Source organism: Perca fluviatilis, chromosome 4 (genome assembly GCF_010015445.1).
Source record: "Perca fluviatilis chromosome 4, GENO_Pfluv_1.0, whole genome shotgun sequence".
NCBI lineage: Eukaryota > Metazoa > Chordata > Actinopteri > Perciformes > Percidae > Perca > Perca fluviatilis.
This window is the reverse complement of record NC_053115.1, coordinates 26,957,001-26,984,831: the sequence shown is the minus strand read 5'-3', so window position 1 is coordinate 26,984,831 and position 27,831 is coordinate 26,957,001. Positions and strand designations below refer to the sequence as shown.

General features: G+C 39.1%; 3 protein-coding genes across 9 annotated transcripts in view; 1 reads left to right on the top strand and 2 right to left on the bottom strand.

Annotated features, from left to right (window-relative positions):
• lrig2 (leucine-rich repeats and immunoglobulin-like domains 2) overlaps nt 1–1,572 on the bottom strand; it is a 25,150-nt gene extending 23,578 nt beyond the window's left edge. The window contains exon 1 of the mRNA XM_039798064.1: nt 838–1,572. Coding sequence (XP_039653998.1) covers nt 838–1,025 — 188 coding nt within the window. The 5' untranslated portion in view covers nt 1,026–1,572. The remainder of the gene's footprint in view (nt 1–837) is intronic.
• A 1,124-nt stretch (nt 1,573–2,696) lies between these two features.
• On the top strand, nt 2,697–15,819 carry padi2 (peptidyl arginine deiminase, type II). Of its 2 annotated transcripts, none has more exons than XM_039797547.1 (16): nt 2,697–2,988; nt 5,817–5,985; nt 6,612–6,681; nt 7,164–7,225; nt 7,593–7,713; nt 8,104–8,256; nt 8,482–8,675; nt 10,425–10,528; nt 11,149–11,260; nt 11,563–11,670; nt 12,275–12,426; nt 12,583–12,730; nt 12,880–12,973; nt 13,087–13,166; nt 14,448–14,594; nt 14,731–15,819. In XM_039797547.1, exons 1-16 carry the CDS (start codon nt 2,849–2,851, stop codon nt 14,962–14,964), a joined length of 2,088 nt encoding a protein of 695 aa, XP_039653481.1. In that variant the 5' UTR covers nt 2,697–2,848; the 3' UTR covers nt 14,965–15,819. The 2 variants fall into 2 exon arrangements, with proteins under 2 accessions (XP_039653481.1, XP_039653482.1); XM_039797548.1 differs by lacking the exon at nt 2,697–2,988 and adding an exon at nt 3,413–3,652.
• Nucleotides 15,820–22,104: 6,285 nt separating this feature from the next.
• Nucleotides 22,105–27,831, bottom strand: part of si:dkey-166d12.2 (rap1 GTPase-activating protein 1) — a 116,878-nt gene continuing 111,151 nt past the window's right edge. For all 6 annotated transcript variants that reach the window (XM_039797546.1, XM_039797544.1, XM_039797542.1 and 3 more), the window contains 3 exons: nt 27,688–27,797; nt 25,553–25,600; nt 22,105–23,247 (listed from right to left, as the gene is read on the bottom strand). In XM_039797546.1, the coding sequence (XP_039653480.1) occupies nt 27,697–27,797 (101 nt within the window). In that variant the 3' untranslated portion in view covers nt 22,105–23,247; nt 25,553–25,600; nt 27,688–27,696. The remainder of the gene's footprint in view (nt 23,248–25,552; nt 25,601–27,687; nt 27,798–27,831) is intronic.

Here is a 27,831-nt window from a genome sequence, read left to right as displayed (position 1 = left end):
AGTTTGGATGCGATGACCATTCTTCTTAAAATGTTCCACTAATGTCTTTATAATTAAAATAAGGAAATGTGCAATAAACTTATGTCTGGGGGTTCTACTAGGGCCTCAAAATATATAGTTTTTTTTTTTTAATCGTCATCGTAATATCAACTTGCGCAATAAACACATCGCGAAAGGCTGCGACATACAGTATCGCCAAGAACACTTAAGAGATTGTATGTGTTAGTTGAAAGAAAATATCAGTAGAAAACTACACTTTAAAATGTAACTGTCACTTTTTTTTAGTGGTGTCTTTTTATATTCAATTTAATGTATAATTTGTTTAACAATTCAACAAGCAGTTTGTTGTATTATATCAGAATACTGAAAGCAGCAGAAAGGCAGAACTGATTACACTTTAATATTTGTTTATTTATCGCAAATAACATCGACATCTCAATATTGAACAACGTTATCACTTATCGCATGAGGCTTTTCATTCACTTCAACTTTGGCAAAGTACAATATCTATTTGTACAAATACATCTGCGCACTGTATGCATGCACATTTAAAAGGCCATACTTTTTTTGTTTACTTTTTTTAAACTCATATTATATTAGTAACGTTACTTGTACTTTTTGAAACGACAGATAGCTAGATAAATATAAATAAATTAAGTTAGTAAATATATATAAAGGAAGTAGCAAAGAAGAAGGTAGCCCTAAATCTATCTTCTTGGTATGTTATGGTGCATCCCTCGGTAGAGCAACAAATCAGTGCTGTGGATTTAGTAACGTTACAAGACCAACGTTAACGTTACATCAACACAATTTGCGTCTAACCGGTTGTGTACTTACACTTGTGTTATCCCATCTGGTGGGTCCACAGGAGCCGTGGACAGTCTTTTCCTGTTGCAGTCCAAAATATGGACAGCATCTTGTCCTTTAGAACACGAGCAAGGAGCGGGACAAGACTCCAGAGCCCAGGCACTCAAACTCAAAAGCATCAAGACAAGGGCCGAAGGAATGGGCCAGCCCTCCGCCATTTTAAATGTCCTCCTACTGAGGGCTGCGTACCTTTAGCTACGTGGCTAACTCGCTAAACTGGTACGTTAACGGTTACAAAGCTACCATCAAATCGTTCCTGCAATTTGATATCAGTCAAACGAACACATGCTTCGGGTTAATAGTGTCATGATTACAGGCGGAACATTAAAATACATTTTTTCCTAACTTGCGTAAGGCATCCCAGTTGAGATTTCTTCCCTTCTTCCCAGTGCCTGGAATTTCTTCCGCTCCAATCTAGACAGTGGACACCCTCAGGAGTAGCTAACTTTAAAGCTAGCTAACTAGCTCAATGCTAAACTGATTTGGTCCAACAAATACGCCACATTTCACCAGCCGACATTGGTTTAACTATATGATTGGCTGGCGTTTGATTATATCGAACCATGTGAAATGGTATCTTTGCTTAACCCGGGTTGTTTACAACGAATTAAAAATGATTTTCTCGGTCTATGTCCCGCAAGAACAACAAAGCGTCTAGAGTTGATGACATAGTCTTCATCCCGCCCCTTTCAGCATATTTCCAGTTCTTCTATTGGTCCGTTCTTAAGCCTGTCAAACTTTTGCAAGAATCTGATTGGATTTTTGTCCAATGTGTTTTTGTGGTAGCCTCCGACATCCATGCTCCTGAGTCGTTTAATGAAGTTTTTTTCCGAACTGTCATTGTTTTTCTCTCGCCATTAAATTAAATTATAAAACAGTTCGGCATCATAGTTTCATACTCAATAAAGTCCTGTCTTCACTCTCAATAAGGCGATACATATGACTACCACAGCAGCAAATCAAGAAAAATGAATTAGGCTATTAAATAAAGAAATAAACTGAATGAAAATTCTGATGGCTCAAATGCCAGCCGAGACTTTGAGACCTTAGCTTTGTGGATGTGAAATGTTCCCAGTAGAATTAATAAGTTGACAGTCCGCTGTAGGCCTACTGTCTGGTTTTGGTTTTCATAATGTTACGTCCTTGGCTTCCAGCTTGGGATTGTTTTCTTTCTTGAAACAAATTTGTTAGTGGGATAAATATTGTGCTTAAATATTGTAATTCTTTCAATGTATTGGGGCTAACAGATTTATATGGGAGAAGCCATGCAACAGTCCTTGTATGTATGAAACATCCTTGTTGTTATTGGTCATTTCCGCTCTATGCCTTTTGAGAATTTCAAACATAAGATTCAGATAGTAGCTAGTCTGAGAAGTCATGTCACTTAGGTTAATTTCACAAATGTCATTTAAAATGAAGCTATATATATATATACATATTACGCATAAACGCATAATATTATGCGTTTATGCGTTTGATGTGTAGGCCTAAATATAATATAATATATATATATATAGGCCTACACATCAAACGCATAATGCCCCTTTGAAATCAATATAACCAAAACCATTATTATTAGGAGTAACAAAACAAAGTGACAAAGTTTGTACTTTGTTTTCAACTAACTTAGTTTTTAACTTAATTTGTGTAAAAAGATTTAAACATGTCAGCACAATTAACATAATATAGGTTAATATTTCGCCTGAGGTCAAACAGGGATTCGTGTATTCATGTAGAACGTTTACTATTCTTGTAAAGGTTTCACGCACCTTGGGAAACCATGCAGAACTAATCCTCACCTTTTCATAAGCAGCCACACCCTTCAAGTGGAGAAATGAAATGCGTGCGTTCACATAGGCTAATGTGTTTTTTGTCTCTCCCACTCCCTGCCAGTTGAGCTGTAAGTAAATGCGTGTCTGAAATTCCAAACATCGAACAAACTTCCAGAAATCCTTCAGTCTGAGCAAAAACGCAACCAACCATGTCTCAAAAAGTGTCCCGAACCGATGTATCTGCTTCTGTGCTACCGAAGGAGAGAGAAATGACATGTCGTCTGGACACAGAAAACCGACTGAGTGCCGTCCATGTTATTGGCACATATTTGAAAGCATTTCTGAACAGGTAAGCTGAAATGCGATAATCGACTGTAAGTAATTGACACAGGCTATGGTGTAGGCCTATGTTGATGACTAGCCTAGGTTTATCAGTTTCCGATCAAACTGTTTGCCTTATAGGCTACTTTTATTCTAGGCTACTGCCTACAGCTTTGGAGACACTATCTGTGGAAAGTAGCCAATAACAAGGATACCTATTATTTAGCCTACAGTTTTCAGGTTCATAGCCTACTTGTATTTTGTGTTTCTACTAGAACATGATTAACCTACATGCTTTATATGTTTAAAAAAAAAACACTTTATTTTTCTCATCATGGCTGCTGCACCTGATCTATAGGCAGACAGACGCTGTCTCTCCCCTCCCCACCTCCTCTCCCCACTCTGCTCCTGACAAAGGCAAGTCTGCTCTGATTGGTCAGCAGCCATTTTTTAGCAGCCTTTATTATGGCTTGGCAGCAGTGTGCAAGAAGACTAGTCTTCGCTTCCTACGATAACGGAACAGTCATCGGGCATTAGTGTCAAATAGTGTCAGTACCAGTCTGAGTGTCTCACACACTGCGGGAGAAGCCTACTGCAGCCATGATTCACTCCCGGACTCTCAGAGTAGATTATGACCAAATTACAAGCGTTGTATGCGTGGTCGGCTCGGAACTTAACGTGAACCTGAACAGGTAAGCTTGTTCAACCTGTACACACACACACACACACACACACACACACACACACACACACACACACACACACACACACACACACACACACACACACACACACAGGCTACATACATAACCTACATCGGAACTGTAGCAAATAGTTTGTGGAGTTTACTTAGTATGTCTTATTCTATTCCATTGTGAATACATTTTTATTCTGTTGTGAAAATATTCACATTCTTCTCTGAAAATATTGTATTACATTCTATCATGGAATGATGTGAACTTGTCAACAGCCAACCCGTTCAACTGTTTGCATCCAGGGCTAAAATGAGTTGCCCAGTTTTGCCAGTTCATTAGGTAGCCTATACATAGTATCTAAAACCAATGCAGTCTGATACAACAGTCCTGCAATAAATCCTCCCTTCATGAAGTTTATAATGTTCAGGTTTTTAACAAACTTTTTAAGGGAGGTGTTGAGTCAACTGTATGGTCTTTTTTTAGCAGCTATAGTTATTTTGCTGTTAAATTACTCCACCCCTTTACATTAATAAGGTTAGACTAAATATAGCATCCTCCAAAATTATCATGAGGTTGAATCAAAACCTCTCTAAGCCCACAACTGAACATATACATATAACCTTCATGAATATAGAATTTACTGCAGGACTGTTGTATAAGACCGCATTTTAGATAGGCGTACTGTACCTAATCAACTGGCAAGTGTATAGGATTTCCATTGTTAATCCACATCAATAGAGCTGTGGGTCAGGTGGCATTTGTATGCAGATGGTGATGGTGGACCTGTACAGTGGATACAGTCAACAGTCCTCTATTGTTGCTGTCCAATAGAAAAGAGTTTGTCCTAAAGAAATGTAGGCAATACGTTCTGCCAAATACCAGCCTCCACAACATAACAGAGCAAGGCTTGATTACAAACTGGGCAGAGTGGGAGACTGGCACGCGGACCGGACTCCGAGGGACTCTTGAGTGGTTTTTGTAATATCCAAAAATAAAAGTGTGCTATTATTTGACACCCATTCTCAAGGCCTTGTCATGAAAAGTGGCCCTGTTTTCAAATCTTAAAGAATGGGTTCATTTTAAAGCAATACTTAGTATTGAAATTGTTATTGAAAGAGTTGTTGATGTTGTTGATGTAGTCATTCCTCCTCTCCATATCGGACAACAAGAGATCGTGTCCCAACTTGAGAGAGAGAAAAAAAAAAAAAAAAAAAAAAAAAAAAAAAAAAAAAAAAAAAAAAAAAAAAAAAAAAAAAAAAAAAAAAAAAAAAAAAAAAAAAAAAAAGAGAGAGAGAGACTAAATAACTAGGTGTAAGATATCATGGCTCCACCCATACCTGCAGGAAACCTGAAAAGAAAAAAACAAACACAACAGCAGGAGGAGCACTGACAAGGCCAAAGGCTGTCACGTGCGACAAAATAATAATCATCATTGTTGTGGGTACAATGCATTCAAAGTTTAGCTAAAGCTGTATTGTTTATTAAGACCTTGACCATAGTTTGTCTGTGTCGTGACTCATGACATACAGTTGGTTATGTGGCTGTATGGTGCCTATTTCTAGAGAAATATGTGGTGAAGGCATTACCACTAAATAGCTGACACATTCGAAACCTGAGATCTGATGCTAGTATAGTGTGGAACTATCAGGTGTCTTTGTCCTTAGGCAGAATATAAGCATGTCTTCACCTGAGACAATTTTCTAAGAAAAAAACGGGGACTTCAACCTGTTCAAACAGGCTCTGCAAGTAAGGCGTGAGAAATTTGACCACATGCTGTTCAGTTTTTTTCTGCCACTTTTAACATTCATCCGCAGTTTCTATTTGCAACTTCATGTCATTTTTTTTATCACATCTGTTTACATTATCCTAATTGTTTATTTTAATAAAACCATATGTGTATAAATAACGTTGCTTGCGTTGCTGTCCTCCAAGCAACACAGAATAAAGACTGACTTACTTTATCATGACTGCAGCTGCTACTTTGGTTCGCCACCTGTTATGAAATTTGAGCTTCCCTGCATACGTCATTGCTCGTCCTCACATGTATATAAACATATATTTGCTCTAACCCCCGCACTGTGTGTGTGTATTACTGTGTGTTTAATACAGTATGTTTAATATACAACATGCATCAAAACCTGCTGTTATCTCTTCTTCGCAGGAGTGCCCCTCCCAGGTCCAAGTTCTTCTCTGTGAAGCGCACTGCCAATGTTCAGTACAGTATCAGCCCCCCCACCTCAGGAGAAGACCTCTCCCCCACCCCTCTCAATGGAAACTCAGTACTACTCATCAGCATGAGCCGTGCCAGTGAATCTGTAAATGATAGCAAGGTAAAGTAGGACAGCAGTGCATGAAACTGATGTCACAAAGCAGCAAGTCAAATGTCCTGATGTGAATGAGTGCTGAGGTATAGGAGTAGAACCGCTCCAGGAAGTGAACCATTTATTATTAGAAGAATGCACACGCAGGAACATGATTCAAGGTTGGATATGATGAGTTGGGTGTTTTATTTTATTTATTTTTTTGCAAAGAGTGTTTAGCAATTTCCCTGAAACAGTTGGCCAATATTTTTGGAACAATTTAAAAATATTAGCCTTTCAGATATTAACTATTGGTTTGTTTCAGAGCCCGAAATTTAACAGCAGAACGAATAATCGGTGACTTCTGAATAGTCTGCAGTCATTGGAGCAATGTTATGATTTAGACTAGACTTTTAACTAGAAATATATCAAGGACAAACTCAGCATCCTCGAAGCATTTGTACCTTTTCCTTCATTTTGATTAATAATGTGTCTCTTTTCAAATAACCGGAGGAGATATTCAACATTAAACAGAGCTCAGTAGCTTTTTGCCTTGCAATGTGAAACTCATCATTTTCATTGATGCTTCTTTAAGATTTTACAGTTGTCAGATGTCATTTTGTCTAACTAAATGACTTGTGCTTTTGTTTCATAAGCTGTCTGTCCAGTACTATGGGGAGAATAAAGAGGTCTTGGGGAGAGCAGTCCTGCACCTGACAGCTGTTGGTAAGTTACCACAACATGGCGTAATGTTTTTTTTTTTTTTCGTGATTTGTCGCCCCTACAGTTTCAGAGTGCAATTCACTTCTACACTGCTGTCGTAAATATGGACAGCTGGACGCATGCATTTGTTATGATTACATTACTTCGTCAAAAACTAGCGAGCCCACAACTTTGCTAACACAGCCGAACATTAAGCAAGCATCAAATAACACAAAACATAGCAAGCAGGCTATTATTACTTCCTAGTCCAACAGCAAGATGCCCAGCTTTGCGTCTGTCCTGCAGCCTTTCATGTCGCAAAGCTCTCTCCAACGACTTAGATTTACTCTTGCTCGGACACTTTCTCCTTTTCTTTTCTTAGTTTCCTCCGTGTCCTTTTCGGTCTCTTCGCTTCTGCCGTGATGAACTGTGATTTCAACCACTATCTGGAATATTTGGGCCATGCAAAGGCACTCTGTGATTAACAAACCGTGTCTGTCATGCAGAGATCTCTCTGGATGTGGATGCTGACAGAGACGGTGTTGTGGAGAAAAACAACGCTAATAAGGTGAGCTCAAATGTGTCAGATGGCTGTACAAAATGTGAAAACCTAATGAAGGAGATACTTTTTTGTATTTCTTCTGATAAACGATAACAAGCCAAGTGTGACAAACTCAGCGCTTTATATTATTCATTTTAAAGTGTTTCAGCCTGGTGTTTGTTATCAGATGTTTTTCTCCATCAGAGGCGAGATCTCTCTACGGTTGTGTTGTTTAAACATGTATTCTTTCTATATTCGTTGTGTTTTATGAGTTTGATATGTGGCAGTGTAATTGCTGAAGTCACAGTCTAAGCTGTTTCATAAAACATTTTGTATCTTTAGATTTTCCCGCCAATCAAATTCATTCACATCTGGTTTGTTGGATGCTTGTTAGGGATCCTGGAAATGGGGTCCTAATGGGCACGGAGCCATCCTATTGGTCAACTGTGACTCAGAGCAGAAGTACCGGAACAAAAAACCAGATTGCGAGCAGGACTATGTCACCAAAGTGTCAGGTAAAATAGTACAGCTTCTGGTTCACCACTGAATTCTGTCTTTGTTCACTCTGCACCATTCACTCTTTTATAAGAGCAACTAAAGGCCACTCATATTTGCTCTGGCAAAGTCAGATAGGGTAAATAAGTTTGATAAAACTACAAATCTAGAGACCTCTGTGTGAGTGTAGAGGGCAGGTTGATAAAGCAGGCCTCTCAAATGATGGCAGTAGGCAAACCAGTGTAGCTGAAATGTGAAAAACAGATGTTATTCATTATAGGTGGGTGTGTACTTCCCAGTCATTCTTATAAATATTACCCCAAATTGACTGTAGTATTTAGCTTTAGAGTTAAAAGCGTAAAAAAAAAGATTGAATGACACACTTGGCTGAACATTACCATAATGTACAGATCTGAAGGACATGTCTGTCATGGTGCTGCGGACCAGAGGCCCTGCCAAGCTCCCAGAGGGCTACAAGCTCACCATGCACATCTCTCAGCGCCACGCAGAGAGTGTCCGAGTCTTCAGGTCCAGATCCCCTGAAGCCAAGGTTAATACACTGTGTGAGTAAAGATAGTGGGTGAGAGAGCCCCTGAACAGATGATGCAACATCCATGTAATTCAGCTGGTTAGTTAAAGCAGACCAGAAAATATGCACAGCTTTAAAGCACTGTGTTGTTTTAATTTGGTATCTTTAAACATTTTTTTACTAGCCTTATTTTTTAGAATCTTTTTTCCAATGAAGCGCCTCAGTATTTGAGCCTTGTTTATGTTGTTCTTACTTGAAGTAGAGAAATTCCTCTATACCAACTTTGTGAAGAACTATCCACTGGTGCTGAGCAGTGAGGTCCTGTCCCAGGAAGTGCCTTACCTTGGAGGCGTAGCAGAGATGAAATTTCACGTGGAGGGCCTCAGGTTTCCTGACAACGACTTCGATGGGCTCGTCACCATCAACCTCAGTCTGTTAGAGCCCATCGCTACCGTAAGATCTGCAACACGACATGCACAATGTTCCACGTCTTTATTTCATCTCCTACCATGTGTTCCTTGTGCTGTTTAATCATCTGTTCTCTATATAAGACAAGGCCTGCAACTAAGGAATATTTTTCATTCGTTGATTCATCGGTAGATTATTTCCTCGATTAATCGATTAGTTGTTTGGTCTATAAAGCCCAACATGACATCCTTAAAATGTCTTGTTTTTTTCAAAGATATTCAGTTTACTGTCATAGAGGAGTGAAGAAACTATAAAATATTCACATTCAAGGAGCTGAAATCCTAGAATGTTTTTCATAAAAAATGATTAACTGATTAATCGATTATGAAAAAGTTGGCGATTCATTTAATCATAATCATAATCGATTAATCTTTGCAGCTCTATATAAGACTCTACTCTGTATAACTGTTCATGAGGAAATTTCAAAAAACAACAATATAGTTTGACTAACAATCTTAACTCAAGGCCCACTTAATATTTATTTTCATAGCTTTCAACCAAATCTCCCATTCTTCATCTTTTCATTCTGGTTGAAAGCTCTCTACAAAGCTAGCAGATTTTTTTTTGTCAAACAACTATTTCCTAACCATTAAGTTAAGAATGAATTTTCACATGAAATGACAACCTAACTGAACTTGGTATGTTATGTGAATTTAATTAAAGTAAAGTTGTTTACTACCAAAACAAAGGTTAGATTACATTTGTGTTACATTAGATTTTTAGTCAAATTACTTGTGAATTTAAATGTATTTGGTCACATTACATTACACACGCACATAAAGAGGAGTGCCGCTAAATGAAAGTATTTGTATAGACAATAAACCAATATACTGTATATAATTCACAAAATAAACATGTTTATTCAAAGGTATAGTGGCTACTTTCAAATAAACATGTTTGTTTTGTGAATGACCTATTGGATGCCAATGCATCATTATTTTACCACTTCTGACAATATAACTTTGTGTCCATATCATTTTTAAAATTTATTGGAAAGATTTATTTGATTCTCCTCTCCCTTGGTTGAGAACTTTCCATTTTATTTATGAATCATCATGGTCTACTTATTTATGGGCGTTCTAGTTAAAAATGATTTATGCACTTATTTTGGTACTGTCCTGTTGTTTCATAGGTTTTTATAGTATAATTCTGGCAACAGGTGGCAGATTGGCTGTCCAAACAAGCAATCCTTTTACATGTACCCCTTGCAGTATTATTTGGCGTTCTCAAGATCAAAACATGCTATTGCATAGTAACTCTTGGGAAAATGTACATATTGAAATTCCCAAAAGAATTGATATTGAGGATTTGTCTTTTTATTCTTAAAGATCATTATTATCTTCAAGAGAAAATTATCATGAAAGGTAAAGACAAAAATGCAAGGAAAATTGAATGGGAGATACTGATACTATATACTATATAAATACTACTATTTAAAACTTGGGATACAGAGGTACGAAGCCAACCATAAAAGTTAATGTTATTCTGATTGCATTTTGGTGTTTATTTATTTATATATTTATTTTATTTATTTATTTTGGAAACTGAAATGAGGTCGAAAGATTTTTGTTGTGTTTAAATTATATACTGTATACAGTAAAGGTAACATGTATGTTGATGATGTATGTAGATATATGTATAGATTGTATGTTTTTGTATCACTGTTGGTATAATAAAAAAAGAAAGAAGAGGAGTGCAGCTGGCAGTACTCAGCAGCCTCTCATGTTTTGACAGGGTATCCCTGAGACGCCTATCTTCACAGACAAAGTCGTGTTCCGAGTGGCACCGTGGATCATGACACCCAACACCCTCCAGCCTGTGGAAGTGTTTGTTTGCAAGTAAGAGCCTACTGATGAATAATAAAGAGGATGGTGACAATAGATGTGTCAACACAATGTTACAGTATGGCACATTCCCCTTAACTCATACTACCAAGAAAATGACACGTGTAAATAGAGCTGGGCGATATGGAGAAAATCAAATATCACGATATTTTTGACCAAATACCTCGATATCGATACCGCAACGATATTGTAGTGTTGACTAATGGTGCTGTCACAAATATTTACAAAATGAGATTTTTGATAAATAATCATCTGTAATGTGGATATAATGACTAAGTGGGTAAAGGCAAATAATAGAACAGTTACAACAGTCTGGTAAGTTCAGAAAATTATCATCACTTTACTGTAATGCAGCCTTTAAAACCAGGAAAAGACAACTTTATGCCATATTACGATATTACAATATCCAAAATCTAAGACGATATCTAGTCTCATATCACAATATCGATATAATATCGATATACTGCCCAGCTCTACGTGTAAATGATAAATGCACTGTAAATGACGCTTTGTCATTGTGGTTTTATATGTCACTCCTGAATTAGCATTTTGAAATGACAAGAACATTGCAAAGTATTGCTTAATGAAATCTTTCTCTGTGGTCACCTTCTCAGCACTTCTGATAACAACCCGTTCCTTAAAGGAATGAGGAACCTTGTTGCAAAGAGCGGGTACAAGCTCACGATTTGCCAGGAGTATGTGAACCGAGGGGATCGCTGGATGCAGGTAAGAAAACTGAATGTGTCCCATAAAAAAACTTCTTGGAAAAAGGAGACCAAATGTGCTCCTTTTGAAAACGGTGACAAGCCAGAAAAAAGTCAAGTTGGAAACACTGCAACAACATTGTTAATGGATTTTACATCATCCACATCATTAGAAAGAAAAGGAATAATTCATTCAAATCCCCAAAGTTACATGAAACCTTCACAGAAAAGACAAAAAATGACATCAGTTTGACATCAAGTTGTTATTGTTATTAAAAACCTCTGATAAGTAAAACGGGTTAACTCCTATCATGTATTTTTCAGGATGAGCTGGAGTTTGGCTACATCGACTCACCTCATCAACGGTTTCCTGTTGTTCTGGATTCCCCTCGAGATGGAAAGCTCCAAAATTTTCCATATGATGAGCTCCTGGTGAGACGCAAAAATGTTCTTACCAAATCAGATACATGCATCAAACGCTGCTCCATTATACAGCAGCAAAAACCAGGAAAACTGCATGTATTTGTCCCATAGGGCAAACATGAGAAAATGGCTCAATCTGGTAGAAAATTGTAAGCCTGATTTAATAAACTGCTGGATTCAATGCTGTATTGGCCATGGGATCAAAATTAGTGGTACATTTTTGTCCTTAAGGGTCTGAGTGTCCGTATTTTGGCTACACAGTTTATTATAGACTCATAGGATCTGAGGTTGAACTTCAAAAATTCGAAAAATTAAAAAATAAACTCCCATCCTAGCTAAAATGTATACCACATGCATTAACAAGCCACAGCGATTGAATAAATGTAAATGCCAAAAATGTCTCAAGTGATACAAAAGAGTTGAAGTAAAGCCCCACTCCACAAAAAGTGTTTTTTTAATGAATGATTCTGGATTTTTCAATTAGGGAGATCGAACAGATTTAATTTTAAGCATTTTCAAGTACCACAGACACAAATTATTGTTCAAAGCAGAGTATTTTCATACGTCTTGAAACTTATCTGGAGTGGATCTTTAAATGTCTTCATGTCCTCAGGGCCCCGACTTTGGCTATGTGACGAGGGTGGCCGAAAGAGAACATGTGAGCAGTCTGGACTCATTTGGTAATCTGGAGGTTAGTCCTCCCGTCACTGTGAATGGAAGAAAGTACCCCCTGGGCAGAATCATCATTGGAGTGGCCTTCCCTACGTGAGTTTCTAACAGATCCAGAGATGAGTCTCTGACTTGTTATAACTAATACAAATCATTTGTGTATAATCATTGTTGTAGCGCAGCACAGGAAACAAAACAGGATGTGGCCAAAGATGTGTGAACATTACTTTTGTATTGGTCTCTTTCTTTAAGGGCAACTAAGGGACGGAACATGACCAAAGTAGTTCAAGACTTCTTGTGGGCTCAGAAGGTTCAGGAGCCCATTGCCTTGTTCTCTGACTGGCTCTATGTCGGCCACGTAGACGAATTCATGACTTTTGTTCCTGCACCTAACAGAAAGGTAAATATTAGAAAAAAAATAACTTTTAATTGCTATATTGAAATATAAAATAGTTGACAGGGAAGACAGGGAACTGCTAGGTGTAACCTGATCTCTCAGGACAATGAGACAGCAGGTGTTATCTTTGTCTGTTGTGTTTCTGTGCACAGGGCTTCCGGCTGCTGCTGGCAAGCCCAGACGCAGGCTACAAACTCTTCAGAGGCTTACAGAACGATGGACACGGAAAAGCCAAAATGTTTGAGGGTAGGCCCCTCTTTAACAATATTATCTGTGTAAAATCGACTGTACAGTGTGCATCTTAGCAATAAACAAACCCATCATGTCATTCTTAACACTCTGTAAAACACGTCCAAAAGGTCTGAGAGGTGAAGAAACAATAACTGTGGATGAGATAGTTGATGACGAGAATCTCCAAGCTCAAAATAACTACGTGCAGGTGAGTGGGATTGCAAGGTTACATTGCATCCCTTGGGGATGTACTGTAATCTGCACGTCATGGCCAAAAGTATGTGGACAACCGGAAATTACACTCCTATCCTATTGTTGAATATCTCAGTCCAAAACTGTGGCTGTTAAAATGCTGCTGTAACATTGTCTGTGTGGGGGCTTTGTACAGGATTCTGGAGGGATTTGCTCCCATTTTGCCACAAGAGCGTTAGTGAGAGCAAGCACTGATGTTGGGTGATAATGCCTGCTGGCACACTGTCAGCCTATCAGTTCATCCCAAAGGTTTTGGATGTTGGTACGGTCGGGGTGCTGCCTGGGGCATTTGGATTTCCCTTCATTGGGACCAAGCTAAATCATGGAAAGCCACAGACTGTTCCTACTCTGATAAACTGTTGGCCAAAGTTGGCATCATGCATGCATTCAGGCAGCAGCGTTCTCCACGCAGCCATCCAGATTATGAATCGTCCATCAGAAAGCCAGGTAGTAAAGGAGGATTCATGGCTTTAGACAACATGTTTCCACTGAGCTAGAGTCAAGTCAGTTTCATTCATATATCACAAATCCCAAATTTGCTCTAAGGGGCTTTAGAGTCCAATGGCCCTGTTCTTTACACCACCCCAGCCAACGTTTGGCATTGTTGATCTTAGTCTTGTTGTTGTCACTTTGCGACTTATTAAAGCTCCTGAGCAACAGTTCACATACTGACGTTTCCTCCAAAGGCAGTTTGTCTGCTCACACTACCAAGATTCAAACTATTTTTACACAGTATGTGCTTCAGCACTCGGCAGCCCTCTTCTAAGAGCTTGTGTAACCTACTGCTTCACAATGAGCTGTTTTTGGTCCTTGTTATTTGCACTTCACTATAACAGGCGGACTCATTGGAAAGATGGCATCCTATCACAGACCTACGTTGAAACATACTGAGCTCTTTTGCGACCAAATGTTTATCGGCAGAGATGCTCGTTCATGTTGAATTTTTTTTTTTAGACCTTTTAGCAATGGGTGTGTTTGAGGCAGCTGAACCTACTAATTAGCAGGAGTGTCCGCGTACTTTTGGCCACATAGTGGCAAAGCCCTGACAAAGATTATCTTGAGTATTGCTTATTTTGTGTAAAGCACTTTGTAACATTGGTTTTGAGAATTGCTGCTGTATGCTAATAAGAGACAGACCAAGGTTACAGAATGTAATGAGCAATAATGAGTTATAAAACTTCTGTATTGTACAGTATGGGCAATTGATGTCTTTTATTAACTGCCTACTCTCTGGCAGAGCTGCATCGACTGGAACAGAGATGTGCTGAAGAGCGAGTTGGGCCTGGACGACGAGGACATCATCGACCTGCCAATCCTCTTCAAGTTAATGATGGAGGGAGAGGAGGAGAGCGTGCTCAGAGCAGTGGCTTACTACCCTGACATGGTGCGTTCAGACCTATTGCTGAGCTGGTATACTTTCCAATGGTTGTTTCCAATATAAGAAGGACTCAAGCACTCAGTAAATTTTAGGAGCTGATAGCACCACTGCGAGTCTCATGATCTGTAGCTTCTGTTTCCAGGTGAACATGATTGTCCTGGGGAAAAACCTGGGCATCCCGAAGCCCTTTGGCCCCAGGGTGAATGGACGATGTGCCCTAGAGGCGGAGATGTGCTCCCTGATGGAGGGCCTGGGCCTCAGTTGCACGTTCATCGACGACTTCGCCACCTACCACAAACTGCTGGGAGAGGTGCACTGTGGCTCCAACGTCCGCAGGGAACCGTTTGACTTCAAGTGGTGGAACCTTGAGATGTGAACCTAAACTGAACAGTGGATGGAGAAAGAGGCAGTTTCAAAATAGCACATTGACTTAACCTTAGATTTATTGAGAGATATTTTCATGTCAAAGCCTTACATTATCTCTAAGTCTTTAAATCATCTAAGCTTCTTCTGAGCTGTTAAAGCAACGCTGAATTCTCTAAGCCTTTTTGCAATACGTGCCACTTTCTTTCCACAATATTTGCTCAGTAACCATCAACTTTAATGCAGGAAGAATTACCCCAGGCGTTTAATCTATTATGCATCTTCATCTTTTTTTTAAACATTTTTTTTGGCTTTATTTACAAAAAGGATGTAAAGCAATATGTACAAACATGTCTTTTGAACAAGGGCTTAAGCAGACTGTTGACAAGAACAGAAATACAATCATTTGAATCGAGCACATAGAAGATCCAAGACTCCCAATCTTGTTGTGGTTTGGACCGGCCATTGGCATACAGTGCAAGCACAGTTAGATGAATGGTACTACGTAGTGATGTGCTATAATAATATAGAGCCACAGGAGGGCGTACTTCATCTACTCAAGCATTTCCAAAGTCCAGAAGAAAATCATTTGAAATGTTATCTTTTCATAAATCAAATCTAAAAGGCTTTAATATACAAATGTGTAATTGTATCCAAAATGTATCTTTCTAGTTTTCTCTATGCCATTTTTAAAATGCAAAATGCTGTGATTTGTAGCTATAAACAGCTTGATGAATATAATATATGGGCAGCTCTGCATTTGGTCCAGTGTCTTAAACCTTTTGTCTTTTCTACAAACTGTAAGGGCTTTCTTCAATTTGCCATAGACAATAAAGCTCATGTCTGCTTCAGTCATATCACTGAAATATCCATGTCTCCATCAGTTCTTTCCTTCACAACAAACTGAAAACAGGAAAACGCTTCTCCGTTCAGGAAAGGTGAGCGGTTTCAGAATCAAGTTTTCTGTGGTCAGGATTCAACACAGTATCGCTATTCATCGTGGCAGATATCTATAAATAAATACATGTCTGCCTAGTTTTACATTCAAGCCCGCCAGCAACACAGTGCCTTTAAATATGACCCTCCTTCAAAGAAGCTCACGCGACACCATCATTAGAAAGGCAACTTCAAGAAGAGTCACAGTGTAATTCATATTCAGCAACAAATCAGTTTTTTTTTTTTTTAAAAAGGGTCAGCTTTTCGGAAGTAACTCTAAAAATGTAGCGCTTTAAGTCACATACATATATTACACTTTACAAATAAAGTAAGAAACTGGCATTTGGCTCTCTATCAGCAATGCGCACTGCATCTGGAGATGTTGGCTGGTTTTCAATGAAACACAAATCACAGGGACAACACCTGGCACCAGTGTACAGAGGAGAGGCTTTTGGCAAGCAGATTTACACCATGCACAGTACCATTGTATACTATGAGAGGCCATATGGGAGGTAATTCATACTTCTGTCTTACACACACTATCATAATCTTGCATATACACCACTATGCTCATACACACACACTATTATAATCCTTTTACATGTATGTATGAGGAGGGTATAGTTGTGTATGTGAGAGAGTATAGTAGTGTGTGTGTGAGAGTATAGCATTGTATGTGAGATAGTATAGTAGTATATGTGAGAGGTATAGTAGTGTATGTGAGAAGTATAGTAGCCTAGTATATGTGAGAGAGTATAGTAGTGTATGTGAGAGAGTATAGTAGTGTGTGTGAGAGTATAGTAGTATATGTGAGAGTATAGTAGTGTGTGTGAAAGAGTATAGTAGTATATGTGAGAGAGTATAGTGTGTGTGTGAAGAGTATAGTAGTATATGTGAGAGAGTATAGTGTGGTGTGAGAGAGTATAGTAGTATATGTGGAGAGTATAGTAGTATATGTGAAGAGTATAGTAGTATATGTGAGAGAGTATAGTAGTGTGTGTGAGAGAGTTTGATTGAAACGGAAGGAGTTTGATTGAAACGGAAGGCAGTTTGATTACTCAGCTCCTGATTGGTTGACAAAGAAGCGGTATTTGCGGTCAAATTCCGGCACTGTCATTATAATAGTTTGGCTGAAGTGGAGCTGTAATGGATAGAAAGAGGCTAACTGAAGCTGTGGGTCTTCTAAATAATATTTTAGGAAATGGTGAGCTATTGTCAACGATGTCCGACAATTAAATTAAGTCCAACAGATTCTGTTTTGGAGGTGCAGAGATTATTCAGGGGAACTGTAAATCAGTCAGACCTGGCTCAGGCTAGCACTGCTACTTCTAGCTAGCTCAATGGAACACGGAGGACCCCGTTACCAGACGAGACAGCGTTTGGTGGTCGTCGTCAAATCAGGAAGAGGTAAGTTGATGATAAAATAGCCAAGGACCATTGACATAGGACCCTTTTTATTAACGTCATTCTATCTGCAGTGTTCCCCAAATTCATGTTAGCATGGTGGTGGCGTTAGCGCTGCTAACTAGTTGCTACCCACATAACAGGCTACCTTTTCCATTGAAAACTTTGCAATATCTCCACTAGCTAGCTAGTGCTAGTTAATATGATCAAGCAAGTTTGATCAAGCTGTGTGAAATAATTTCAGAAATCAGGTTTTGAATTAAATCTGGTTACATGAGAGAAGCGACACATTGTCTGTAAAGCCCTTTGATTAACCACAGTATATTTTACTGTACAATGTACATTTGACTTTGACTAGGAGAAAATAGCAGCTAGCAGCAGCAGTTATGGAAGCATATTGGTACTTGTGTACCCATTGCTGCGCTCCTGTTATTACACTTCAAACACATTGTAATTTGGTATCAGTCGAGCTTATTACCACACAGTTCTGCATTTATTAGTTTCACCTATCTTTGGGTAAAGAGAGTAGGCGTAGGCGTTTTACAGCAAAGATAGGTTAAATAGAATGCTTGGGTCTTGCAATCATCTGACTGGGTGACGATATTTAGCCTGTGTGTGTCTTTGAGTACCATGAAAAGCGCTATATAAATAAAATGTAGTAGTATTATTATTATTATTATTATTATTAAAGAGTGCAATATAAATGTTTACATATGTTTATTACAGTGAATAATAATCTAAACACTGCTAAGCAGGGCTCTCAAGTGCTTATTAAGCATTTTAGAATGTCACTCTTGTGTGGGTGAAGCCACATATTTGTTTTATATTTCTGCAATCTGTGTGATTTGTTTGACTTTCATATGAATGTTTAAACCAGGCTTGGTCAGTGCTAAATATACTACTGTGATTAAAGGAGTTAAATAAAAGATGTCATTCATATAAATTCATGCATCACCTAATTTCATCATCACATACAGGCCTGGCCTCCAGGAAAGAACAGTTTGTTTAATATATCTAATCTTGTGTTGTTCATACTATACAATGATTTATTACAGATTATCTGGCCAATGCTGGGCGTCTAAGGCCTTTGAAACGCATAGAAGACAAAGATCTCTTGGTGGAGGATATCATCATGTTCAGCTGGTTCATCGAGTTAGTGGAGCACTTCAAAGGTTTGTGTAACTCCATTTTTAGCAAACATAATTAACCCTTCTAAGGTGTACATATTTTTTGTTCCACAGCCAATGTTGGACCCACCACATTATTAGGTTTTAAATCAATACAGCCATAAACATGTATATAAAATACTAAACAGAGGTTTACTTAAGCTCAATTACCAATGATAGATACATCATTTATGGTTCATATTTGCCATTTACTCCAACTATAAAAAGGTAAAAAAATAAATAAAATAGAAACAAGATTTTTCATTCATTATCATCAATCATTATCATTATTGGTGCTTATTTCTTAGAACTTAATCAGAACAGGTGAAAGTTCTTGAAATGTAACAATTTTTAACTTTGTGTGAGAATAGCAGGTACAAAGTTTCATAGCACCTACAATTATTACACTGTAATAATTACACTTGGGTCCAGTAGACCCGAACACCTCATTGGTATTAGTTATGTGTAGGGGGTGTACCGTGTACACTAATTGAAAATAAGTTATTTTTATGTTCTTCAAAGAAAATGAGCCAAGGCCAATGAGTTTGATTTAGAAGAAATAATAAATAGCATCATTTTATTTTAGCAAACATTGAAAGCGGGTCCCACAGACCTGAACAGCTTACAAGGATTAAGAATAATGAAAGATTTTAACATATTTTTAAAGTCAATGTACAACCAAACACTCTGAATAAGGGCTTGCATGTATCATATAAAATAACTTAAAGAACATCACGTTTTAGATAGTGGTCAAAGACAAGGCCTTTTGCATAATCAACAAACACTGAACTGTCTTATAAGTCATCCCTTTCATGTGCTGTGTGATAATTTTCCATCATTTGAAAACAGATATTTGTATCTTCTCATGATACATTTTACAGGTTCAGGGAGGGATGAAGACCCTTGGTGTTCTTGATGCAATAAGAATGCACCCAGATGCTTTCAGACCGCTGTCTTGTCACGAGCCATCCCCACTCACAGCGGATGTACTAGAACTGTCAGCAGTGGGCAGGAACAAAAGAAGGGCAGAGGCATGTGTGGCTGCATTTTGGAGGGACTACCTGCTGGATGTTGTTGGGAGGTAAGTATTATTGCTAGTTATGGAATAAAAATCTTTTCATATGCCCTTCTGTCTGTCTTTGTCTTTCCCTCCTTTTTAAAAGTTTTCTACATGCTAGGTTTAATTTTTTGTTTTGGTGTATTTCTTTTTCAGAAGCAAGAGGGACCCTTGCAACTTTGGGGGTATCCTGGCCTTTACGGGGAGCAAATGATATTCCACCCTGGGCTTCTCCCCACTACCTTCAGTGGTTTTTCTCCATGACCTGCCCCTCATTTACCCACACGCAAACACATGCATTAACTGCATGGTTGCCAGTCCTGAAAAAATTAGGGATTTTTAAGGAAACTATGGATTTTGCATTAAAAACACTCAGGGATTTGGTCAGGAATGACTTCCAAGAAGTCCTTAATATACATTATTAAAATCTGTTGCCTGTTGAACTTGACTAAATTGAAGAGGCATCGTTGTCAATAACTCACCATTTCCTAATACATTATTAATGTCTTGTTTAAACAATTAAAAATGGAATAATCATCCCCCTGCTATTGTCTTGTGTACTGGTAAAATTTATATTTTAACTCAACTATACATGGTTGAGAGAAGGCAAGGTATGTGTATAGGGTGACTGATTGTATTTTTACTTGGTTTTAATTCACATGTGTATGTATCTAGGTATACATGTTTATGTGTATATGTATGTATGTATATATATATATATGGATAGTGTGTGTGTGTGTGTATGTATGTGTATTTTTTTTCCTTTTTAATTTTTTAATTTTATATATATATATTTTTGTATTATTTAATTTTTTGTTTTTTTCTGTTATTTTTTTAATTTAATTATTTTTATTATTTATTTATTTTTTAAATTTTTATCTTTTCTCTCCTCTTCTTTAACTTGTTGGGGTAAGGACAGTGGTGCTACCTGAAGTCATTTTGGTGTTAATGGTGGTTTATTTCCTTCCTGTTCTGACTTGTATGTTGGTTATGTTCTATTTCGATAACAATGAATAAAATCTATTTATAAAATGGAATAGAATAATCATTTGATAAAAAGAAAACTTTTCACTGGCCTTTTATTAACCTTTATTAATTGCCTTGACACTAATGAAGTTGCTCACTGATAGAGATCACTAGGCTAAAAAATAATAGAATGCCATGGTTACCGTCATTGGCTAGTGGGTCTACAGTTTCTAGAATTCTGTTCATAACTTTAATTGAAAATAAAGTCATTTTCTGGAACAACAACATTGAAGTCTCAAAATGTACTTCATTCATTTCAAGCGTTGTCACTCCTAACTAAAATGTTCTGCACTGCTGCTAACTCGGATCGCGTGAGCCCGTGTAAAATGATAGAAATTAAAGGTCCGTCAGGTCCCGTCGGGTCCGGTCAAAGATCTTCAGCTCTACACCAAAGCTTCCCTGATTGTCATCCTCTTCAAACTGCTGGTTAATCAATAGCAAGAAAGAGATCGTCCGAGTATGTTTGTTTGTTTTGTTTCTTTTATTTGTAAAGCGTCTTTGAGTTCCATGTAAAGCTATATAAGCTTATGTATTATTATTATTATTATAATTATAACCATTGAGCTCAGAAATTAATCTTTCCAAAATGTCATGTCCCAAATTGTCAGTTTCCCTCACAATTCTCTGAACACACCGCAGTGTATCAGTGAAAAAGATAGTAATGTTTTCCTCATTACCATATACTTCCACAAACAAAACTGACCTTGAAAAGAAACTAAATAAAATAAGAATAAATGTTTTCGTCCAAAAGGTTGTTTTTTCCTTAAAGTTTATGCTGCTTGATTTAAATGTTCCTTGTTCCTCTGAGTTGGTGATAGCTGTACTTTCAAAGCAGCAAGCCCACCAGATAATGATAATTTAAAATGGCCCCTTTAGCCAATGAGGAGTGAGAATTTAAGCTGTCTTCCTGATTGATCAAACCAACTTCCCTTTTCAACTATACTCTCTCACATACATATTACTCTCTCAATACACTACTATACTCTCTCATACACTACTATACTCTCTCACATATACTACTATACTCTCTCACACACACTACTATACTCTCTCACATACCTACTATACTCTCTCACTATACTACTATACTCTCTCACATATACTACTATACTCTCTCACATACACTACTATACTCTCTCTCATATACTACTATACTCTCTCACATATACTACTATACTCTCTACATATACTACTATACTCTCTCACATATACTACTATCCTCTCATCACTCTTCATCCTCTCTCACATATACTTACTGTATCTCACACATATACTTTATACTCTCTCACATATACTACTATACTCTCCACATACTACTATACTCCTCTCCACATACACTACTATACTCTCTACATATACTACTATACTCTCTCACATATACTACTATACTTCTCACATACACTACTATACTCTCTCACATACACAACTATACCCTCTCATACATACATGAAAAGGATTATAATAGTGTGTGTGTATGGAGTATAGTGGTGTATATGCTAGATTATGATAGTGTGTGTAAGACAGAAGTATGAATTACCTCCTATCTAGGCCTCTCATAGTATACACACCTGTGCACAGACATCAAATCAACAAGTGGTGTGTGACAAAGTATTTGGAGACAAAGGTCTAAACAGCAGTACCTTGAAGTGGGGACTGGAAATGCATGTTGCTGGTTGGGGCATTACCATAATTACGCTTTATACTCTAACTATAAAGCATTAATAGAATCTACGGTTACGTTAAAATATGTTTTGTTACAGACTTAACTGTATAATAAAATTTTGAATTTAAAAATTGCAAATGCTTTCTTTTAATCCCCCCCCCCCCCACCAGGAGGAAGGCGATTGATGCTATTATGCTATTACAGCCACCAACAACAGCAGCACAGGAGTACCCTCCATTAAAAACATGACAGATTTACCAAAGCTGTCGTGAAACACGACAAATATCCACTGCAGAATACTCGGAATAATAGATCATCAATAAAACACAAAAAGCAGCCCCGACACACACACACACACACACACACACACACACACACACACACACACACACACACACACACACACACACACACACACACACACACAGACACACACAGACACACGCACACACACACACAGTACATCAAAGTTTAACCCATGTACAATATCACAGTGGGATGTGAGGTTGACATTAAAAACATGTTTCTCTCTAGTGCAACTCTCCTCTCTATAGACTGTATCACAAGCTAAATAAACACCAGTTTTTTGATCGGTCTCGATTTCTTTCACGACTCTTTTAGACCCAAGATTAAACCCCTGTTCAAACCCTGATCTCTTAAAGAGGACAGCATTTGAGTGTTTAAAGTAAGAATTACGTCTCAAAACGTCCTGGCCTGAAAGTTAGTAAGCAGCCAGACTTATCCTGCCAAGCCGGCTGACGGATGACAGTCAGTAGTGATGCTGCATGGTTGTGGACGTCTCTTTTCCTTTGCCTCGAGCATTCAAGGAGGGTTCCACATGGAGCTGGAATGAGGGCGATAGGTAGGTACATGTCCATGGAGCTGGGTGTCTGTCACGACAGGCAGCAAATCCATGCCAAACATACAAAGGAAGATCTACCAGTCTCTGAGATCTGGCTTCTAACTCTACTCCTCTTCTGTGTCAGTGGTGGAGTTCACATACCCTTGGCTTGTTTTTGGTAAACGGTGCCTCTTATGGGAATGCTGAGACAGAGAAGAAGAAAATAAGACAAGCATAAAGTAGAAGCACGAGAAGGAGGGGTTAAATTGTGACAAAGTAGAAAACAAATGAAGAAAAGGAAGAAAATCTTCATGGTCATACAGTCATTAAAAGGTGCTCTAAGCGATGTCACGCTTTTTTTTAGGCTACAACATTTTTTGTCACTTACAGCAAACATCTCCTCACTATCCGCAAGCTGCCTGTCCCCTGAACACACTGTAAAGAAACGCGGTCTCTGGGGCGACCTCTAGCTCACCCAGTAAGAGCGTGCGCCCCATGTAGGCTGAGTCCTTTGCAGCGGCCCGGGTTTGAGTCCGAGCTGCGGCCCTTTGCTGCGTGTCATCTCCCATCTCTTTCCCACCTTTCCTGTCTATCCACTGTCACTGTCAAATAAAGGGAAAAGCCCCCAAAAAATAATCTTTAAAAAATAAAAAACACAGTCTCTGTAGACAGCCCAGGCTCCACAAACGCCAACAAAAACAAACTGCGCCAACCTGCACCACAAAACATAAACAATTGTCCAGCATTCCAGCCAATAACCGACAAGAAGGATTTGGGGGTGTGTGTTAGTGCGCGGAAGCACGGAAGGGAGGGAGAGAGAACCATAGACGCACGCCCGCCGATAGGGGGGGACAAACGGGTCTGTTGTCCCGGGCCCACAGTAGGGGGGGGGCCCAGAACTGGGCCCTCATTAAATTATGGAAGAATTAAAAATCTTTTTTTCAAATAGGCCTATTTGTGGAAAAAAACATGTAGCATAATATTTGAATTACATAAAAGCGTTTTATTTGTTTTCTTCTTAATTGTCCTGGAAATGGTGGTCAAGAACCCCCCCACCCCCAATATAAAAATGGTTTGGCCACTGATCAAAATTTGATATTGTCACTTGATTTGAAGTTCAGTACGCTCAAAATGTCCGGTCAGCATAAGTCCGCAGCTCGGAAAAGGAAAGAAAAGAGAAGAAGAAAATAGAGGCCTTAGAGATTTTCTAAACAAATATTTAAAAAAAGGTGGCAACGGTGAAGCTGGAACTGTCAACGTAGAGCAAGGTAAGAAACAGCGCAGCCAACGTTTACGAGCCTTGTAACGTAACGTAACAGGCCAGCTCTCATGTTAACGTCCATTAGCTTGTATAAAAGCCTGACACAACAACCTAACTTTGACAGAAACAGTTGAGTTTGGTAGCTCCATCAGTAAGGATGAGACAGAGAGAGATCCAGCTGCAGTCAGGTGACAGAGAGAGTGATACGGGAGGGGCCCGCTGCCTCGCAACGGAGGGACAGAGTCAGGCTACCCGTGAGAGAGAAGAGAGAGAGATAGAGAGAGAGTGATGCGGGGGGGGCTCGCTGCCCTGTCGGAGAGTCTGAGCAGGATGGATCAGAGACTGATTACACACTTAATTTCAGTGAGAGATGTGAGGAGAGGAAGAGCAAGGGAAAAGGAGAGATCTGGCCGCGAGGGGGGGGGCCATCTAAGATCTCGTCCCGGGCCCAGGCAAGACTGTCAGCTGGCCTGCATAGACAGTATATAAGAATGGACCAACAGATCCCGTTGCTCTGGACGGAGACCAGTGAAGGATATTAGAAGAACTTTTCCGGTGAGCGCTGAGCGTTACTGCGCAGCCTCCAACTGAGAGAGACAACGTAAATGTGACGTGAGCAACGTGTCTGAAAGTTGTAAGTGTTCTGGTAGCTGTGCCAAGAGAAATCTCAATCATTCCCAATCTTACAGAGACGGAGAGCGTAGCTATATGTAAGGAGATAACATGGGCACAGGCTAATTATTGCTAACTAAAATGCTAGTTAACATTAGTAATTAAACCTAAACAGCTCATGTAAGTCGAAACTGCCTGCGAGCTTCTACTATGTGACACAATCGTTAGCCTATTTTTTTTTCAAAAACCTCTGCTACAGAGCCATAACGTGAGGTACCAGGTAATGGAGCCTTTTATACATTGTCGTGTTTCTTTAGAAATAAACAATGGACAAATAGAGTCTTTAAACGCTTCAGATGTTAAGTTATTCGCAGTCAAGTGACGTCAAAATGAATGCTAGTCAGAGGAATGCTAACGGGAGGTGATCGCTTTGTAGCATCAAAATGACGCCACAGGAGGTTCAAGTTCTGAAGCGAAGCTTCCCTCCTTGGAGAGAACGGGATGAGGAGGAGGGAGGGGCGAGCTAGCCTCGTTTTGTTTGAAAATACTTTGAACGTCAACAAGAACTGCCGTCACCCAACGTCGCTTAGAGCACCTTTAAGTAGCCCCAAGAGTATGCAAACATTATGTCTAACCTGAAAATGGATGTCGATGCAGTGATCAGGTGTGTGTGTCTAACAGTTCTGCATACAGATATGGAGAGAAAATGGCACAGTTAATATCGCTAAATAAAACAACAGAAGACCTGCTACAACACACCTTAACATCAGAGCAGCGCGGCAACTTATGATCTTTTCCTCTAGCACCCCCAGGAGGTTTATGTGTGTGGTTTGGATTGAAATGTCATGACAACGATTGGATGGATTGCCGTGAAATTTGGTACAGACATTCATGTTCCCATCAGGATGACTTGAATTTTGAACTTTGGTGATTCATTCATTCTTCTAGCGTCATCATCAGGTCATCATTTCAATTTGTCTAAAACTTTATCAAAAATGTCTGCAAAACTAATCGCATTCCCATCAGCCATAGTGGCCCTTTAAGTGTAGTGCACATTATCAAATGTTGGCAGGATAACACGCTAAACTGAGATGGTGAGCAACGTAAACATCTACTGACAAACATTCCATCAAATTACATAACTAAAGAAAATAATATAATATAATGGCATAATAATACAGTACCAAAACAAAATAAAAAAAATAATTTTTTACAATACATACAAAATAAATAAAAATAAAAAATATCTTATTTCACATCATAAATTACCAAAATAACGAATGCCAGCGGAGCCGTGGGAAAAACACACACACACACACAAAACACCCACCGTCAAGCTGACTACTTATGCCAACTGAAACGCTTGCACCAACTGTATATCACACACCATGATGTGGGGATTGAAAAACGAACGCAAATAACACGGTGGATATCGCTCATAGATACTTTCTTTGACGGCGCCTTAACTGCAAAGTGCTGCGGAACCTGTCCAACTCTCAACTAGCGTTTTTCTCTCTGCCAGTCCCCCCCACAAAACCATGCGCTGACAAGGGTTCACTCCTCGTTACGCTAACCAGTGGCCTCCAGTCTCGGTAGCGAGACGAAAAACAACAACATGCAAATGGAAATTATCCGCGGAAAAATGATCGAGCTCATTTTTTTATCGTCGATAACTCGATTTATTGACTATCGCGACAGGCCTACATTAGACCTGCTAAACATCAGCGTGTTAGCATTGTCATTTTGAGCTTGTTAGCATGGTGACATAAGCATTTAGCACAAAGCGCTGTTGTGCCTGACTACAGCTTTACAGAGCCGCTCTGGTAGTAGACTTTTAGTCTTGCTAATGTACTGTTGAGTCTATTAAATGTCAGAAAACTGAAAAAAAAAAATTACCCATCACAAGTTTCCAGGACTCTGGTGACATCTTCAAAAGCCAAAGATATCACATTCAACATTCAAGCATGAAGTAGTGAATATTTGGTCTTTCTACTCAGTAAATGACTTAAACAAATAAGCTTTTAAGTTTAGACCAAAAAAAGCGATCTGGTGAACCAGGGTTGTTCAGCGGTGGGAGTGTCAATTAACAAACGGCCCATTTGAGTGACGTCTTGTTGTGTTATTTAAACCCCCAATGTAGCACAAGTAAACTTTATATTTCCCAATTACTGTTTTCCGTCAGATTGTTTATAGATTTCAGTGTTTCTGACCGCACTTGAAGGCAGCTTTATTTCACAGGAGAGAAAGAAAAGAGACCAGCGAGACGCAGCGAAACATTCAGCTATTGAACAAACTCCAGGCCAGTTCAGTGCTTGTGTATCTTTTCTTTACCCTTCTAGTGTATTAACACTTTCATGTGGCAGCGATAAAGTTAGATGATGCGATTGCCAGTGAAAGTGTGTAACGTAACGTGGCTCCTCCCTCACTCCTCCCTCTCGTCTAAAATCGTCACATCCGCAACCAGGATGGCTGCGCCATGGACGTATGGGCTGCGCCCGTAACGGCAAACTCGATGACTCAGCAGATCTCCACAAACCAATGGGTGATGTCCACATGCTCTGTCCATTAATATTATATATGGTCCCCCGCCGCAGCCTAAACACACTACCACAATTCAAAATGAATGGAAAGACCTGCGTTTTTGCTGGACCGTCTGACGGCCGACGCAGGCAGTGTGAATGAGGCTTTAACCAGAGCTAACATTCTTTCCAGTGACTTTGCAAAACATGGAGTAGGCTAAAACCCATGACTGATGACAAGCAGGTCTCACCGATGAGAACTAGTGCTCCTGCGAGGGGCGCTCCGTCTTGGGCCGGCTGTCTGTCCCCTTCGGCTCTGATGTCTTCGCTCCATCTGGTTGCTGCTGAAGACGAGACGCTGCTGCGAGGAAGGCGACAGATGCGTGGTTGTCATG